Genomic DNA, 16,753 nt, shown 5'->3' with positions numbered 1-16,753 from the left:
CAACCTTGAGATAACATCCAACACAAGTCCAGTGTTTGTTTGATTCCTAAAAAATAAGTTATTCTAAATATAAGGACAGCATATTAAAATAATTAATTAGTAAGATACGGCCACATAATGGAGCTACTGGGAATAAATAGCAGTTCTCAAATCAAAATGGCTGCAACAATAACAAAAAACTTTTCATCAAATCATTTACCTTAAAAAAAATAGTCACATAGTGGCTTAGAATTTTTTTTAAACTAAAGCTTGACCAAAAGAAGAGAGAAATTTTTTAAAATTTAAATCGGCAAAACAAACTGCCAAAATAAGTCAGCGTTTCAGAGTTTGTTTGTCTCCTGCATACATGTGTATCGGCAGGTAATGTATTCTGAGTTCCACATTTGCCCTTCGCTCCCCTATCTTGTGTTCTTCTGAGGGGAATCGAACCCTTTGAACCAAAGAGCTGCTGGCGCCTGTGGCTAGGGCCTGGGTTGGCCACAGGAGTTAACTAACGTGTGCTTTGAAGCCCTTTGCTTTGAGGGTCTCGTTGTGCTGTCTGTCAGTCAGTCAGTCCAGGCTCCTCTAAAGACTCTTCCTGTGGATGGGGAGGGATTGTGATGGTAGCTAGGAAGCTACACGGCTCAAACTGTGGAGAACAGGCGATGCTTAGCTGTGCATTTGCAAGTGCTACAGTTATATGACGAGCACACCTTTCAAACTCTCTTTCTCTCTCTCTAGTCCTGTGGCTATCTCTCTGTTTCAGCCTCTGTGTTTGTCACTGTTTCAGTCATTGTCTCTCTATGACTCTGTTTCCACTCTTTCTCTAAGGTGTGTGTATGTAGGGGGTAGTCTCTCCTTCCTTCCTCCCCTCTACCACATGGGAGGGTTGTTCGTCTCTAGAACCCCATACATCTCTGCCAGTTTCTTAAATCTGGGCCCCCAGTCATTGAGATAGTCATACTCATGATCAGTATTGGAGCACCCAGATTGCAGCGAGCTCAAGGACTCGGCCACCGATCCCTCCCCCTCGTAGGCGTACGTCTGCAGGGAGTCGTAAGGCGGGGCGCAGGGGTTCAGATCCGTCTCCAGGAGCTTGGCTAGCACATACCCCTGGACGTTGCTGTCTCCACCACCACAACCCGGCCCACCTACTGATGCTAAGGGAACGTAACGCGACAGGCTCTCAATCTCAGGCAGCATGTCCTGACGTTGCTTCCCCACTAGGTGGGCCTCGCGTGGGTTCCACATGGCAGCGATGTCGAAGGCCTCGGTGTCCTCTTCTCCGCCCCCCTCGTCATCGTAGCGGACAATGTTCTCATGGACGTTGTCTTCCTCATCGTGCAGGTAGGGCTTCTTATGGTGGCTCTGGAGGGACAACATGAGCAGGACCATCACTAGAGGAGAGAAAAGAGACATGATCAGATACAACAGACACCGAAACTATGGGAGATTATTAATGGTTTCTTTAGTGAATTGGTTAACCGGACTAAGACTTTCAAAAGTAGAAGCATAGATACGGTAAAAGAGAGTTTGTCTAGATTGGAATCTGATGTTCTGTATATAAATACAATAGGAATATACAGTAGCTTATGAAGTAAGTATAAAGCAGATCAACAGTGTAGAAAATCATTCCATAGAAGAAGAACAAGAACCAGATCATGACTTACCGAGCAGGACAAAGATACATGCCAGTATGGCGATGAGCGCCCCTCTGCTCAGACTAGCCGGGAGGTGGTAGGCCTCAGCATTACAGGACATAACGTTGCCCTCCACATCGCAGCTACACACACGGATGGTCAGGGTGCTGGTGCTGGTCTGGACTGGCTGCTCTCCATCTGAGATGAAGATAGGAAGGTAGTAGACTGACTGATCTTGCTGAGACCAGCCCCTGCGACGCGTCAGGATCCATGCTGTGTTGTCTAAATCAGGGACAGAGAGAGAGAGAAGCCTGGTTTGATACAGTATATCATATGATACATCATTATTAATATCCAGGTGTTGTCTGCAAAGGACAGAGAAAGCGGGGCCTGGTTAAGTGTCTTATACAGTGCCTTCAAAAATTATTCATACCCCTTGACTTTTTCCACATTTTGCTGTGTTACAGTCTGAATTCAAAATGCATTAAATATGTTTTTTTCTCACTCATCTACACACAATACCACATAATGACGAAGTGAAAACATGTTTTAATTTTTTTTTGCAAATTTATTGAAACACAGAACTCTCTCATTTACATATGTAAATACTTTTTAGAAGCAACTTTGACAGTGATTACAGCTGTGAGTCTTTCTGGGTAAGTCTCTAAGAGTTTTCCACACCTGGTTTGTGCAATATTTGCCCATTTATTATTTTCAAAATTCTTCAAACTCTGTCAAATGTGTTGTTAATCATTGCCAGACAATCATTTTCAGGTTTTACCATAGGTTTTCAAGTAGATTTAAGTCAAAACTATAACTCTGTCACTCAGGAACATTCACTGTCTTCTTGGTAAAGCAACTCCAGTGTAGATTTGGCCTTTTGTTTTAGGTTATTGTTCTGCTGAAAGGTTAATTCATCTCTAAGTGTCTGGTGGAAATCAGACTGAACCAGTTTTTCCTCTAGGATTCTGCCTGTGCTTAGCTCCATTCCGTACATTTGTTTTATCCTGAAAAATCTCCAGTCCTTAAAGATTACAAGCACGCCCATAACTTGATGCAGCCACCGCTGTGCTTGAAAATATGGAGAGTGGTATTCAATAATGGGTTGTATTGGATTTTCCCCAAAATAACTTTGTATTCAGGACACAAAGTGAATTGCTTTGGCAATTTTTTTGCAGCATTATTTTAGTGCCTTGTTGCAAACAGGATGCATGTTTTGGAATGATTTTATTCTGTACAGGCTTCCTCCTTTTCACTCAGTCAATTAGGCGAGTGTTGTGGAGTAACTAAAATGTTGTTGAGCTATCCTCAGTTGGTTTCCCCTATCACAGCCGTTAAACTCTATCTGTTTTAATTGGCCTAATGGTGAAATCCCTGAGCGGTTTTCTTCCTCTCCGGCAACTTTCTTCCTATCTTTGTAGTGACTGAGTGTATTGATACACCATCAAAGTGTATTTAATAACTTCACCATGCTCAAAAGGATATTCAATGTTAAAATGTTTTTTTTTTAAATCCATATGTGCCCTACTTTGCGAGGCATTGGAAAACCTCCCGTGGTCTTTGTGGTTGAATCTGTGTTTGAAAATCACTGCTCAACTGGGGGACAATAGAGATAATTGTATGTGTTGGATTCAGAGATAAGATAGTGTTTAACCTCTTCAACCTATGGGGGCGCTATGTCATTATTGGATAAAAAAACGTGCCCGTTTTAAGCACAATATTTTGTCACGAAAAGATGCTCGACTATGCATATAATTGGCAGCTTTGGAAAGACAACATTCTGACGTTTTCAGAACTGCAAAGATATTATCTGTGAGTGCCACAGAACTCATGCTACAGGCGAAACCAAGATGAAACCTCAAACAGGAAATTAGCAGAATTTTTGAGGCTCTGTTTCCCATCGTCTCCTTATATGGCTGTGAATGTGTGATGAATGAACCTAAGCTCTCTGCCGTTCGTCCAAGATGTCTGCAGCATTGTGATGTATTTGTAGGCATATCATTGTAAGATTGGCCATAAGAGACTACATTTGCCAGGGGTCCGCCCGGTGTCCTTTGTCTAAATTGTGCGTAATCTTCAGCTGCATGCATTTTGCCATGCGATTCAGAGGGCAAAGGACACTTCCACGAACCATATATCATCGAAGAGATATGTGAAAAACACCTTGAGGATTGGTTCTAAACAACGTTTGCCATGTTTCAGTCGATATTATGGAGTTAATTTGGAAAAAAGTTAGGCGTTTGGATAAACTGAATTTTCGTTTTTTTTTGGTAGCCAAACGTGACGCACCAAACGGACCGATTTCTCCTGCACAAATAATCTTTCAGGAAAACTGAACATTTGCTATGTGAGAGTCTCCTCATTGAAAACATCCGAAGTTCTTCAAAGGTAAATTATTTATTTGAATGTTTTTCTGGTTTTTGTGAAAATGTTGCCTGCTGATGCTAACACTAAATGCTAATGCTAAATGCTAACGCTAAATGCTAGATGCTAGTTTTGCTATGGTTGAGAAGCATATTTTAGAAAATCTGAGATGACAGTGTTGTTAACAAAAGGCTAAGCTTGAGAGCTAGCCTATTGATTTCATTTCATTTGCGATATTCATGAATAGTTAACGTTGCCTTATGGTAATGAGCTTGAGGCTGTATTCACGATCCCGGATCCGGGATGGCTCGCGTGAAGAAGTTAACAGATTTTTTTTGAATGACTATCAAATTTAATTTTTCACATGTGCCGAATACAAAATGTGTAGACCTTACAGTGAAATGCCTACCTTCAAGCCCTTAATTAACCTGTTGCTTCTACTCGGGACGCTTGCGTCCCAACTAGAGCTCTGGAAATGCAAATGCACTACGCTAAATGCTAATAGTATTAGTTAAAACTCAAAAGTTCATTAAAATACACATGCAGGGTATCGAATTAAAGCTACACTCGTTGTGAATCCAGGCAACAAGTCAGATTTTTAAAATGCTTTTCTGCGAAAGCATGAGAAGCTATTATCTGATAGCATGCAACACCCCAAAAGACCCACAGGGGACGTAAACAAAATAATTAGCATTTCGGCGTTACACAAACCGCACAATAAAATAGAAAACATTCATTACCTTTCACCATCTTCTTTGTTGGCACTCCTAGATGTCCCATAAACACTATTTGGGTCTTTATTTCGATTAAATCGGTCCATATAAAGCCTAGATATCGTTATATGTAGACTGTGTGATAAACGAAAAAAACATCGTTTCAAAACGTAACGTCATTTTTTAAAATTCAAAAAGTCGACGATAAACTTTCACAAAACACTTCGAAATACGTTTGTAATGCAACTTTAGGTATTAGTAAACGTTAATAAGCGATAAAATTCATCAGGAGCGATGTAAAGATCATTAGCTGTCCGTCTGGAAAAATGTCCGGCTAGAAACTCAACGAAAATATCCGGTCCTAGACCGGATTAGATACGGTGTCCTGCATGTGTTTGACCAAGAAAAAACTCGAAGGGAAATGACAAGACTCTAGACACCGTGTGGAAGCTGTAGGTACTGCAACCTCAGTCAATTAATTGTGGTTCACCTTTATCAATGGGATCAAGTAGCGCATGGATATATTTTCCCATTTTCAGTGATCAGTTTTTCCTGTGCTTTTCGATGTAAATGCCGTTCTGGTAAAGCCACAGCAGTGATTTAACCAGTTTTATAAACGTCTGAGTGTTTTCTATCCACACAGACTAAGCAAATGCATATACTATATTCCTGGCATGAGTAGCAGGGCGCTGAAATGTTGCGCGATTTTTAACAGAATGTTCAAAAAAGTAGAGGGTCGACTGAAGAGGTTAACACTTATTTTTCTTAAAACTGCATTGTTGGTTATTAAGGCTAGGCATCCCACTAGCGGGACAACTTCCGATGAAACTGGAGGGCAAGCAATTCAAATAAATAATCATAAAAAATTATGGATATTAAACATTTAGGTACATACAAGTGGCTTATATTGTTTCAATGCTTAAATTCTTCTTTATCTAACTGCACTGTTCGATTTACAATAGGCTTTAACTTCTTGACGCTACCCATCCCATTAGCGGGATAAATTTCGTTAGCAACCGCTGAATAGCATAGCGCCACAGTCAAATAATATTACAAAAAAATATTCATATTCATGAAATCACGTGCAATATTGCAAAACGCAGCTTAGCCTTTTGTTAATCTACCTGTCGTCTCAGATTTTGAAATGATGCTTTACAGCGAAAGCAATCCAAGCATTTGTAATTTTATCGATAGCACAGCATAACATTATGTACACTAAGCATTAAGTAGCTAGGTCACAAATCAGAAAATTTATCAAATTAATCGTTTACCTTTGATCTTCGGATGTTTTCACTCACGAGACTCCCAGTTACACAACAAATGTTCCTTTTGTTCCATAAAGATTATTTTTATACCCAAAATATCTGTTTGTTCGTCGCGTTATGTTCAGGAATCCAAAGGAAAGAGCGGTCACAACAACGCAGACGTATATACCAAATAATATCCAACACGTCAAACGTTTTTTATAATCAATCCTCAGGTTATTTTTAAAATATATATTCGATAATATATCAACCGGGTGTGTAGGTTTTTCAATAACACCGGGAGAAGCAATGGCCGCTTTACTCTGTAGCGCAAAACTCACTGTGAGAGCCCCCACCTATCCACTTACGCAATGTGATCTTTCACGCTCATTTTTCTAAATAAAAGCCTGAAACTATGTCTAAAGACTTGACACCTTATGGAAGCCATATAAAAGGAATCTGGTTGATATCCCTTGAAATGGAGGATAGGCATGCATAGGAACAGAAGGGTTTCAAAATAAGAGGCACTTCCTGATTGGATTTTCCTCTGGTTTTCGTCTGCAATATCAGTTCTGTTATACTCACATTCAATATTTTTACAGTTTTGGAAACTTTAGTGTTTTCTATCCTAATCTGACAATTATATGCATATTCTAGTTTCTGGGGCTGAGAAACAGGCAGTTTCAAATGGGTATGTTTTTTTTGTTGCCAAAAACGAAAATACAGCCCCCTACATGCAAACGATTAAAGCGAAAAGCAATTGTTTGAGGATGGCGTCCCACATCAAAATAGTTTTCCACCTGCACAGGTTTCAAAAATTCCCAAAGAGCGGTGAAATATTCACTTGCTTTTTGAAAATCTTCCTCTGATTTGTCATCCAAAGTGTCCCAGCTACAACATGTAGTGTCATTTTGTTAGATACAATCCTTTATATCCCAAAAAGTCAGTTTAGTTGGCGCCATCGATTTGAGTAATCCAATCGTTCAACTTGCAGAGAAAGGAATCCAACAAGCTACCGCTAAACTTTGTTAAAACAATCTACAGCTACCTTAAAATGTAATTAAACTATAATATTTCAATAGGAAAACGATATTAGCAGGTGTGTGTTTTCTTCGTCAGGCGCGCAAACACAAATCTGTGTCCATGTGGTAAAACTCATATTTCTTACTCAATTTGGAAGAAACAAGCCTGAAACCTTGATCAAAGACTACTGACACGCAGTTAGGAATTGCATAGGAATTGCATACTGGAAGATAGATGATAATCTTCCCCTATATGTTCCATTGGAAGGACATGGGCTCTCAACAACAAAAAATCTGGTTCGTTTTTCTCCTACCATATCTATTGTGTTATAGTCTCCTACATTATTTTAACATTTCTACAAACTTCAGAGTGTTTTTATTTCCAATGGTGCCAATTATGCATATCCTGGATTCAGGGCCTGAGCAACAGCCAGTTTACTTTGGGCACGTCAGTCCCACGTCAGTCAGTGGAAATTGAGAAAAGTAGACCCTAGCCTGAAGATTTATTTAGTAAAAATAGATAAGTAAAACATATGAATTAAAAGTAACAAATATTTAAAGAGCAGCAGTAAAATAACAATAGCGAGGTTATATACAGGGGGCACCGATACAGAGTCAATGTGTGGGGGCACCGGTTAGTCGAGGTAACTGAGGTAATATGCACATGTAGGTAGAGTTAAAGTCACTATGCATAGATAATAAACAGAGATTAGCAGCATCTTAAAAGGGGGGGAGGACAATGCAAATAGTATGGGTAGAAATTTGATTAACTGTTCAGAAGTCTTATGGCTTGGGGGTAGAAGCTGTTGAGAAGCCTTTTGGGACCTAGACTTGGCAATCCGGTACCGCTTGCCATGTGGAAGCAGAGAGAATAGTCTGACGATGGTGGCTGGAGTCTTTGGGCATTTTTAGGGCTTCCTCTGACACAGCCTGGTATATAGGTCCTGAATGGAAGGAAGCTTGGCCCCAGTAATGTACTGGGCCGTACGCACTATCCTCTGTAGTGCCTTGCGGTCGGGGGCCGAGCAGTTGCTATACCTTTACTGCACACAGAGTGAGTCCATGCAACTTTTTGTGTGACTTGTTAAGCATATTTTAGGCTTGCAATAACAAAGGGGTTGAATAATTATTAAGACATTTCAGCTTTTCATTTTTTATTAATTTGAAATAAACCAAAACGTGAATGCAGTTATGTGGTATTGTGTGTAGGCCTGTGAAAAGATCTGTTTAATCAATTTTAAATACAACAACATGTGGGGAAAGTCAAGAGCTGTGAATAGGCACTGCAGAACAGGGGTTCTCAAACCGGGGATCCCTTTTATCAAAGCATATTCATGAGGGACCCCCTTATAACTTGAGTGAGATAAACATAGCATACACAGAGTTTTACTATGTTTTTGCAGTGCAAGTCTCGGGCCCTGGGAAGGAGCATTTTAAAGGCCAACGTCTTGGCATCGGAGAGAACATTTTGAGGTTTTGAAGCAAATTTCCTGGAAGTCTACACATTGTGTCATGGGGCAGAGATAAAACTCTGTTTAAAGCTATAGTCCTTAATTGAAACAATAACAAAGTATATATACAGTACCAGTCAAAAGTTTGGACACACCTACTCATTTCAGGGTTTTTCTTAATTTTTTACTATTTTCTACATTGTATAATAATAGTGAAGATATCAAAACTATGAAAGCACATATGGAATCATGTAGTAAATAAAAAAGTTGAGTTTGAGATTCTTCAAAGTTGCATTGATGACAGCTTTGCACACTCGTGGCATTCTCTCAACCAGCTTCATGAGGTAGTTACCTGGAATGCATTTAAATTAATAGATGTGCCTTTTTAAAAGTTAATTTGTGGAATTTCTTTACTTCTTAATGCATTTGAGCCAATCAGTTGTTGTGACAAGATAGGGGTGGTGTACAGACGATAGCCCTATTTGGTAAAAGACCAACTCCATATTATGGCAAGAACAGCTCAAATAAGGCTGGAGAAATGACAGTCCATCATTAATTTAAGACATGAAAGTCAGTAAATCTGGAAAATGTCAAGAGCTTTGAATGTTTCTTCAAGTGCAGTCACAAAAACCATCAAGCGCTATGATGAAACTGGCTCTCATGAGGACCGCCACAGAAAATGAAGACTCATTAGAGTTAACTGCATCTCATATTGCTGCCCAAATAAATGCTGTCACAAGGAACAGACACATCAACATCAACTGTGTGAATCAGGCCTTCATGGTCGAATTTCTGCAAAGAAACCACTACTGAAGGACACCAATAATAAGAAGAGACTTGCTTGGGCCAAGAAACACAAGCAATGGACATTAGACCGGTGGAAATCTGTTCTTTGGTCTGATGAGTCCACATTTGAGATTTTTGGTTCCAACCACTGTGTCTTTGTGAGATGCAGAGTAGGTGAATGGATGATCTCCGCATTTGTGGTTCCACCGTGAAGCATGGAGGAGGTGGTGTAATGGTGCTTTGCTCTTGACACGGTCTGTGATTTATTTAGAATTCAAGGCATGCTTGACCAGCATGGCTACGACAGCATTTTGCAGTGATACGCCATCCAATCTGGTTTGAGCCATCCCACCTCCAGGCTGTGTAAGGGTTATTTGACCAAGGAGAGTGATGGAATGCTGCATTAGATGACCTGGCCTCCACAATCCCCTGACCTCAACCCAATTGAGATGGTTTGAGATGAGTTGGACCCCAGAGTGATGGAAAAACAGCCGACAAGTGATCAGCATATGTGGGAACTCCTTCAAGACTGTTGGGAAAGCATTCCAGGTGAAGCTGGTTGAGAGAATGCCAAGAGTGTGCAAAGCTGTCATCATATAAAAAAGTAAAATAATAAAGAAAAATCCTTGAATGAGTAGGTGTGTCCAAACTTTTGACTGGTACTGTATATATATGTTTTTTTATCTGGTCTGCAGATCCCACTTTGAGAACCCCCTGTTATATAAAGCAGAGAGATCTGCCACACATACAACAAGGTAGCTGTAATTATAGCCGCAAATGACTGAATTAGACAAATATTGCTGAATTGGCTTAGCAGTTGACGACAAATAATACCCACAAAAAAGTGATACATTGTGCAAAAATCTGTGTCCAGGAAGTCATGTGGGTTTACTGCTGTATAAATAAATAAAATATTTACCTTGGTTGTCTCTAAGGGTGAAGTTGGGGTTATTAGCTGCCTCTACGGCCAGGCTGTAGTAGAAGTGATGACCTCCCAGAGGATCATCTGCGTCTACTGCCGTCACTGTCTGAATCAGCTGAGGTCACCGGACAATCAGACAACAGCCAGGGGAGGGGCGAGAGAGGCAGTCAGGTCAGTAACCCTGAGACAGGATGTGAGTAAAACTAACATAGCACAGAAATTCAAATTATGCATGTATTAGTTAATATTTATGCTTATGCACATTTTGCTGCAGTATGTCATCATTTTGAGTAATTCTTCATATGATAATATTACAGGTCTGCAAATAATGGTTACTGGTCTGCCTCTGTCTAGGTTCTACCTGTGTATTTACGTGTGTGTGTGCGTGTATGAAAGTGTGTGTGTGCCTCTGTACCTGTCCGGCATTGGCACTCTCACAGACAAAGGCTTCAAAGTACTGTGTCAGCAACGGAGGGTTATCATTCACGTCCAGAATCTTCACGGCTACAGACACACTCCCGATCATCCTGGGGTTATCTGGAATATAACATGCACACACAATACTGTATAAGACAAGCATGCACTCACACTCGCACGCATGCACACACACAATTTACTGTATAAGACCCACTGCGTTTTTTGCTCAAATACTTCCTGTAAGTTGAACTCAAAGTCAATGAAGAGTCATTATTACTTAAAATGTGTATGTGGTTCTGACTCAAAACTAAATGAGAAGTCACATCAACTCAAAGATTTAAAGTTAAGATGACAAAAAAATATTTCCCCAGCATGTGCTGGCTTTTTGGAATTGTTTTTACGTAACTGTACACAGATATATTAAGTGCAACGGGGATTCATTACTCACTCCCCCCTGAATCAGTGTTAATTTCATCAACAAAAAATAGTGACTAAAATATTTGTCAAACACCTGTTTTCAGTGGCAATTGATGAGCCTATAACTGACTACAGTAAATTGACCCAGGAAAAAAAACGAAATAAACAAAAATAAATAATTTCAGTTGACTAAAATGAGATCAGATGAAATTATCTCTGACTAAAAATGGACTACTCAAGTGGACTGGACAACCGTTTTCAGAGATTGAGAGGTTTTCAGTGATAAGCACAATTAATATTAGCAAGTTCTGTTCAGCAGTGGGAAGGAAGCGCCACACCCAGTACACACAGCCTACATCAGCTGGTGAGCTGCTAGGGAGCGATGAGTGTGGGCAGAAAGGCGACTCTCCCCCCCGTAGCCAACCAATCACCACCAGCATTTTAGTTAGCTACCCCTTGCCTGGTTGAGAAACACAAGCTGCTTTACGAAATTAAAAGCAACAGCAGCATTGAGTTTAATAGTAAAAAACAGTCTAGCTTTGTTTCTCTCCCTTCAGTATAGAAAAGTTCCCTGAATTTGTAGTCTCGCTCAACCCTGCCACTTTCCCCACTGCATTTCATAGCCAGGTTCTGGAGCCAATTTAGCCAAGCCTACATCTTTTTCTCAGCGAAAACGTCTCGATTGTTTCCCTTACCGTTCTAAAGATATGACCCATAATGCCGGTGCTACGTTTTTTTCTTCTTTCTATCATGTGTTGGCGGGAAACATTTACATTCATTAAGCATATCACCAACTGTTCTGAAACTAGGCTACTTGTGGACCGGACCATAACTCATTTGGTTAGGTTAAATAAAAAAATAAAAACCTTGTTCAATCATGTTATCTCATTCGCTGGCTATAGCTAACAACCTGGGATGTGTTCAGCAAGAGACATAGTTTTGGAACGTGTTTAGCAGGACACAATGCTTTGGAACATTCAGATAGAAATATGTGGAACAAACATCTCTCTGACATGTTGAGTAAGGAATAACGTTGGATCTATTCGTGGAATTTCTAATTGCAATGTGACTCGACTACATCACTGGGCAAAACAGTCTTCAGCTCCCGTTCAGTCATCATCCCCCGTTCAACTTTTGGACACCAACATGGCTGAAGTATCTGCGTCTGGAGTGTTGATAACAAAGGAAATGGCTCGACCGAGTGACGGAGGTGCAACCCATACTACTTTGCGGCACCATCTGGTGATTGTGTCTCTCTCTATCTCGCGCTCATGTAATGTGTAATATCTACTTTATGAAGCTGAATTAGGAATTGTTAAATACACTATGTGACCTAAAGTATGTGGATGGACACCTGCTGGTTGAACTTCTCATAAAAAAATCATGGGTATTAATATAGAGTTGATACTCCCTTTGCTGCTGTAACAGCCTCCACTTCTGGGAAGGCTTTCCACTAGATGTTGGAACATTGCTGTGGGGACTTCCATTCAGCCACAAGCACTAGTGAGGTCGGGCACTGATGTCGGACGATCAGGCCTGGCTTGCAGTCAGCTTTCCAATTCATTCCAAAGGTGTTCGATGGGGTTGAGAACAGGGCTCTGTGCAGGTCAGTCAAGTTCTTCCACACCAATCTCGACAAACCATTTCTGTAGGGACCTTGCTTTGTGAACCTGGGGCATTGTCATGCTGAAACAGGAAACACCTTTCCCAAGCTGTTGCCACAAAGCTGGAAGCACAGAATCATCTAGAATGTCATTGAATGCTGTACCATTAAGATTTCCCTTCAATGGAATTACTTAAGGCTAGGGTTCTTTTTTCAAAATTTCGTCCTGACTGACGTGCAAAAAGTAAACTGCCTGTTACTCTGGCCCAGAAGCCAGGATATCCATATAATTGAATAAATGTGAAAATAATATGAGACTAACACAAATGATATGGTAGGGGAAAATCCAAAGAAAAACCAACCCACATTTTTTGGGGAGATCCCATGCTCTTACAATGGAAAGCTATGGGTCCTATGAAATTCCAGCTCCCAGATTGCAATTCCTATGGCTTCCACTAGATGTCAACTGTCTTTGTTCAAGGTTTCAGGCTTGTTTCTTCCAAAATGAGGAAGAATTTTGAGTTTTGGTACTGGGAGTCACAGCTGGAAATCAGTCTGTGGGCTCGTGACGAAGAGGACTTGCTAATTTTTCTTTTCTATTGAACGTACTTCTTTCCGTATGAAATATTATAGTTTAATTACATTTTAGGGTACCTGAGGATTAGATAGAAATGTAGTTTGACTTGTTTTAACGAAGTTTAGCGGTAGCTTTTTGGATTCCTTTGTCTGCATGTTGAACTCAAGTCGAATGCGCCAACTAAACAGACATTTTGGATATAAAGAATGGTTTTATCTAACAAAACGACCATGCATGTTGTAGCTGGGACCCTTTGGATTGCAAATCAGAGGAAGATTTTCAAAAAGAAGTAAGTAATTAATCGCTATTTGTGATTTTTATGAAGCCTTTGCTGGTTGAAAAATGTTGTGGGGTGCCATCCTCAAACAATGGTATGGCATGCTTTCGCTGTAAAGCCTATTGTAAATGAGACAATGCAGTTAGATTAACAAGAATGTAAGCTTTTAACCTGTTACTCCTACCACCTACTTTTTCGAACATTCTGTTAAAAATCGCGCAACATTTCAGCGCCCTGCTACTCATGCCAGGAATATAGTATATGCATATGATTAGTATGTGTGGATAGAAAACACTCAGACTATTATAAAACTGGTTAAATCACGGCTGTGACTATAACAGAACGTGCGTTTCATCGAAAAGAGCAGGAAAATCTGATCACTGAAAATGGGAAAATATATCCATGCGCGACTTGAACCCATTGTTAAATGTGAACCACATTAAATGGGGCCGAGGTTGCAATACCTACAGCTTCCACACGATGTCAACAGTCTTGTCATTTGCCTACGATTTGTTTCTTGGTCAAACGGACACGAGGCAGCGCATTTCTTCCGACCGGATATTTTGGTTGAGATTTACCCGGACATTATTTCCAGACGTACAGCTATAGAATATACATCGCCTCGTGATCAATTTGATCGATTATTAACCTCTTGCTTCTACTCGGGACACTTGCGTCTCAACTAGAGCTCTGGAAATGCAAATGCGCTACGCTAAATGCTAATAGTATTAGTTAAAACTCAAACGTTCATTAAAATACACATGCAGGGTATTGAATTAAAGCTACACTCGTTGTGAATCCAGGCAACAAGTCAGATTTTTAAAATGCTTTTCGGCGAAAGCATGATAAGCTATTATCTGATAGCATGTAACAATACACTACAACACAAAAGACCCGCAGGGGATGTAAACAAAATAATTAGCATATTCGGCGCTACACAAACCGCACAATAAAATAGAAAACATTCATTACCTTTCACCATCTTCTTTGTTGGCACTCCTAGATGTCCCATAAACACTATTTGGGTCTTTATTTCGATTAAATCGGGCCATATAAAGCCAAGATATCGTTATATGTAGACTGTGTGATAAACGAAAAAAACAGCGATTTCACAACGTAACGTCATTTTTTTAAATTCAAAAAGTAGACGATAAACTTTCACAAAACACTTCGAAATACGTTTGTAATGCTACTTTAGGTATTAGTAAACGTTAATAAGCGATAAAAATCATCAGGAGGCGATGTAAAAATCATTAGCTGTCCGTCTGGAAAAATGTCCGGCTAGAAACTCAACCAAAATATCCGGTCCTAGACCATAGGAGATACGGTGCCCTGCATGTGTTTGACCAAGAAAAAACTCGAAGGGAAATGACAAGACTCTAGACACCGTGTGGAAGCTGTAGGTACTGCAACCTCAGTCAATTAATTGTGGTTCACCTTTATCAATGGGTTCAAGTAGCGCATGGATATATTTTCCCATTTTCAGTGATCAGTTTTTCCTGTGCTTTTCGATGTAAATGCCGTTCTGGTAAAGCCACAGCAGTGATTTAACCAGTTTTATAAACGTCTGAGTGTTTTCTATCCACACAGACTAAGCAAATGCATATACTATATTCCTGGCATGAGTAGCAGGGCGCTGAAATGTTGCGCGATTTTTAACAGAATGTTAAAAAAAGTAGAGGGTAGAAGCAAGAGGTTAACGTTTACTTATACCTAAAGTTGCATTACAAAAGTATTTCGAAGTGTTTTGTGAAAGTTTATCGTCGACTTTTTTCATTTAAAAAAATGACTTAACGTTATAAAACGCTATTTCTTTCCATGATCACACAGTCTTCATAGATCGATATCTAGGCTATATATGGACCAATTTAATCGAAAAAAAGACCCAATCGTGATGTTTAGGGGACATCTAGGAGTGCCAAAAAAGAAGATGGTCAAAGGTAATGAATGTTTTATATTTTATTTGTGTGTTTTGTGTAGTGCCGACTATGCTAATTATTTTGTTTACGTCCCCTGCGGGTCTTTTGGGGTGTTACATGCTATCAGATAATAGCTTCTCATGCTTTCGCCGAAAAGCATTTTAAAAATCTGACTTGTTGCCTGGATTCACAACGAGTGTAGCTTTAATTCAGTACCCTGCATGTGTGTTTTAATGAACGTTTGAGTTTTAACGAGTGCTATTAGCATTTAGCGTAGCGCATTTGCATTTCCAGATGTCTAGATGGGACGCCTGCGTGTCGGGTAGGAGCAAGAGGTTAACCTATATAAGACACTTGTATGTACATAGATGTTTAATATCCATAATTTTTCCGATTATTTATTTGAATTGCGCGCCCTCCAATTTCACTGGAAATTGTTGACCGGTGTCCCACTGACGGGACGCCTTGCCCTAAGGGTGCCTAGCCCGAACCATGAAAAACAGCCCCAGACCATTATTTCTCCTCCAGCCAAACTTTACAGTTGTCACTATGCATTCGGGCAGGTAGCGTTCTCCTGGCATCCGCCAAACCCAGATTTGTCTGTTGGCTTGCCAGATGAAGAAGCTTGATTCATCACTCTAGAGAACGTGTTTCCACTCCTCCAGAGTCCAATGGCGGTGAGCTTTGCACCACTCCAGCCGTCACTTGGCACTGCGCATGGTGACCTTAGCCTTGTGTGCTGTCAGTCAGGGAAACCCATTTCATGAAGGTCCCGACGAACAGTTATTGTCCTGTAGTTGCTTCCAGAAGCAGTTTGGAACTTAGTAGTAAGTGCAGCAACCGAGGACAGACAATATTTTACACTTTACGCACTTCAGCACTAGGCAGTCCCGTTCTGTGAGCTTGTGTGGCCTACCACTTTGACGCTCAGCCATACTGGGGCTTAGACGTTTCCACTTCACAATAACAGCACAGACTGTTCATTGAGGCAGCTCTAGCAGAGTAGAAATCTGACGAACTGACTTGTTGGAAAGGTGGCATTCTATGACGGTGCCGTGTTGAAAGTCACTGAACTCCTCATTAACGTAATTCTACTGCCAATGTGTGTCTATGGAACTTATAGGGCTATGTGCTCAATTTTACACACCTGTCATCAACGGGTGTGGATGAAATAGCCGAATCCACTAATTTGAAGGGGTGTCCACATATATATATACATATATATAGTATATTCTACCCTCCCGAGTGGCACAGCAGTTTAAGGCACTGCGTTTCAGTGCAACATGCATCACTAGTGTCCCTGGTTCAAATCCAGGCTGTATCACATTCGGCCGTGATTGGGAGTCCCATAGGGCGGCGCACAATTGGCCCAGCGTCGTCCGGGTTTATCAGGGGTAGGCTGTCATTGTAATTAAGAATTTG

The 16,753-nt window shown here is 40.5% G+C and overlaps 1 protein-coding gene across 2 annotated transcripts in view; it reads right to left on the bottom strand.

Annotated features, from left to right (window-relative positions):
* Positions 1-259: 259 nt before the first annotated feature.
* The window catches only part of LOC115105122 (cadherin-20-like), a 42,256-nt gene continuing 25,762 nt past the window's right edge, over positions 260-16,753 (bottom strand). For both annotated transcript variants that reach the window (XM_029626756.2, XM_065007136.1), the window contains 4 exons: positions 10,537-10,658; positions 10,119-10,236; positions 1,650-1,901; positions 260-1,376 (listed from right to left, as the gene is read on the bottom strand). In XM_029626756.2, coding sequence (XP_029482616.1) covers positions 853-1,376; positions 1,650-1,901; positions 10,119-10,236; positions 10,537-10,658 — 1,016 coding nt within the window. In that variant the 3' untranslated portion in view covers positions 260-852. The remainder of the gene's footprint in view (positions 1,377-1,649; positions 1,902-10,118; positions 10,237-10,536; positions 10,659-16,753) is intronic.

This window comes from Oncorhynchus nerka, linkage group LG22 (genome assembly GCF_034236695.1).
Source record: "Oncorhynchus nerka isolate Pitt River linkage group LG22, Oner_Uvic_2.0, whole genome shotgun sequence".
NCBI lineage: Eukaryota > Metazoa > Chordata > Actinopteri > Salmoniformes > Salmonidae > Oncorhynchus > Oncorhynchus nerka.
This window is presented reverse-complemented; position numbering and strand designations above follow the sequence as displayed.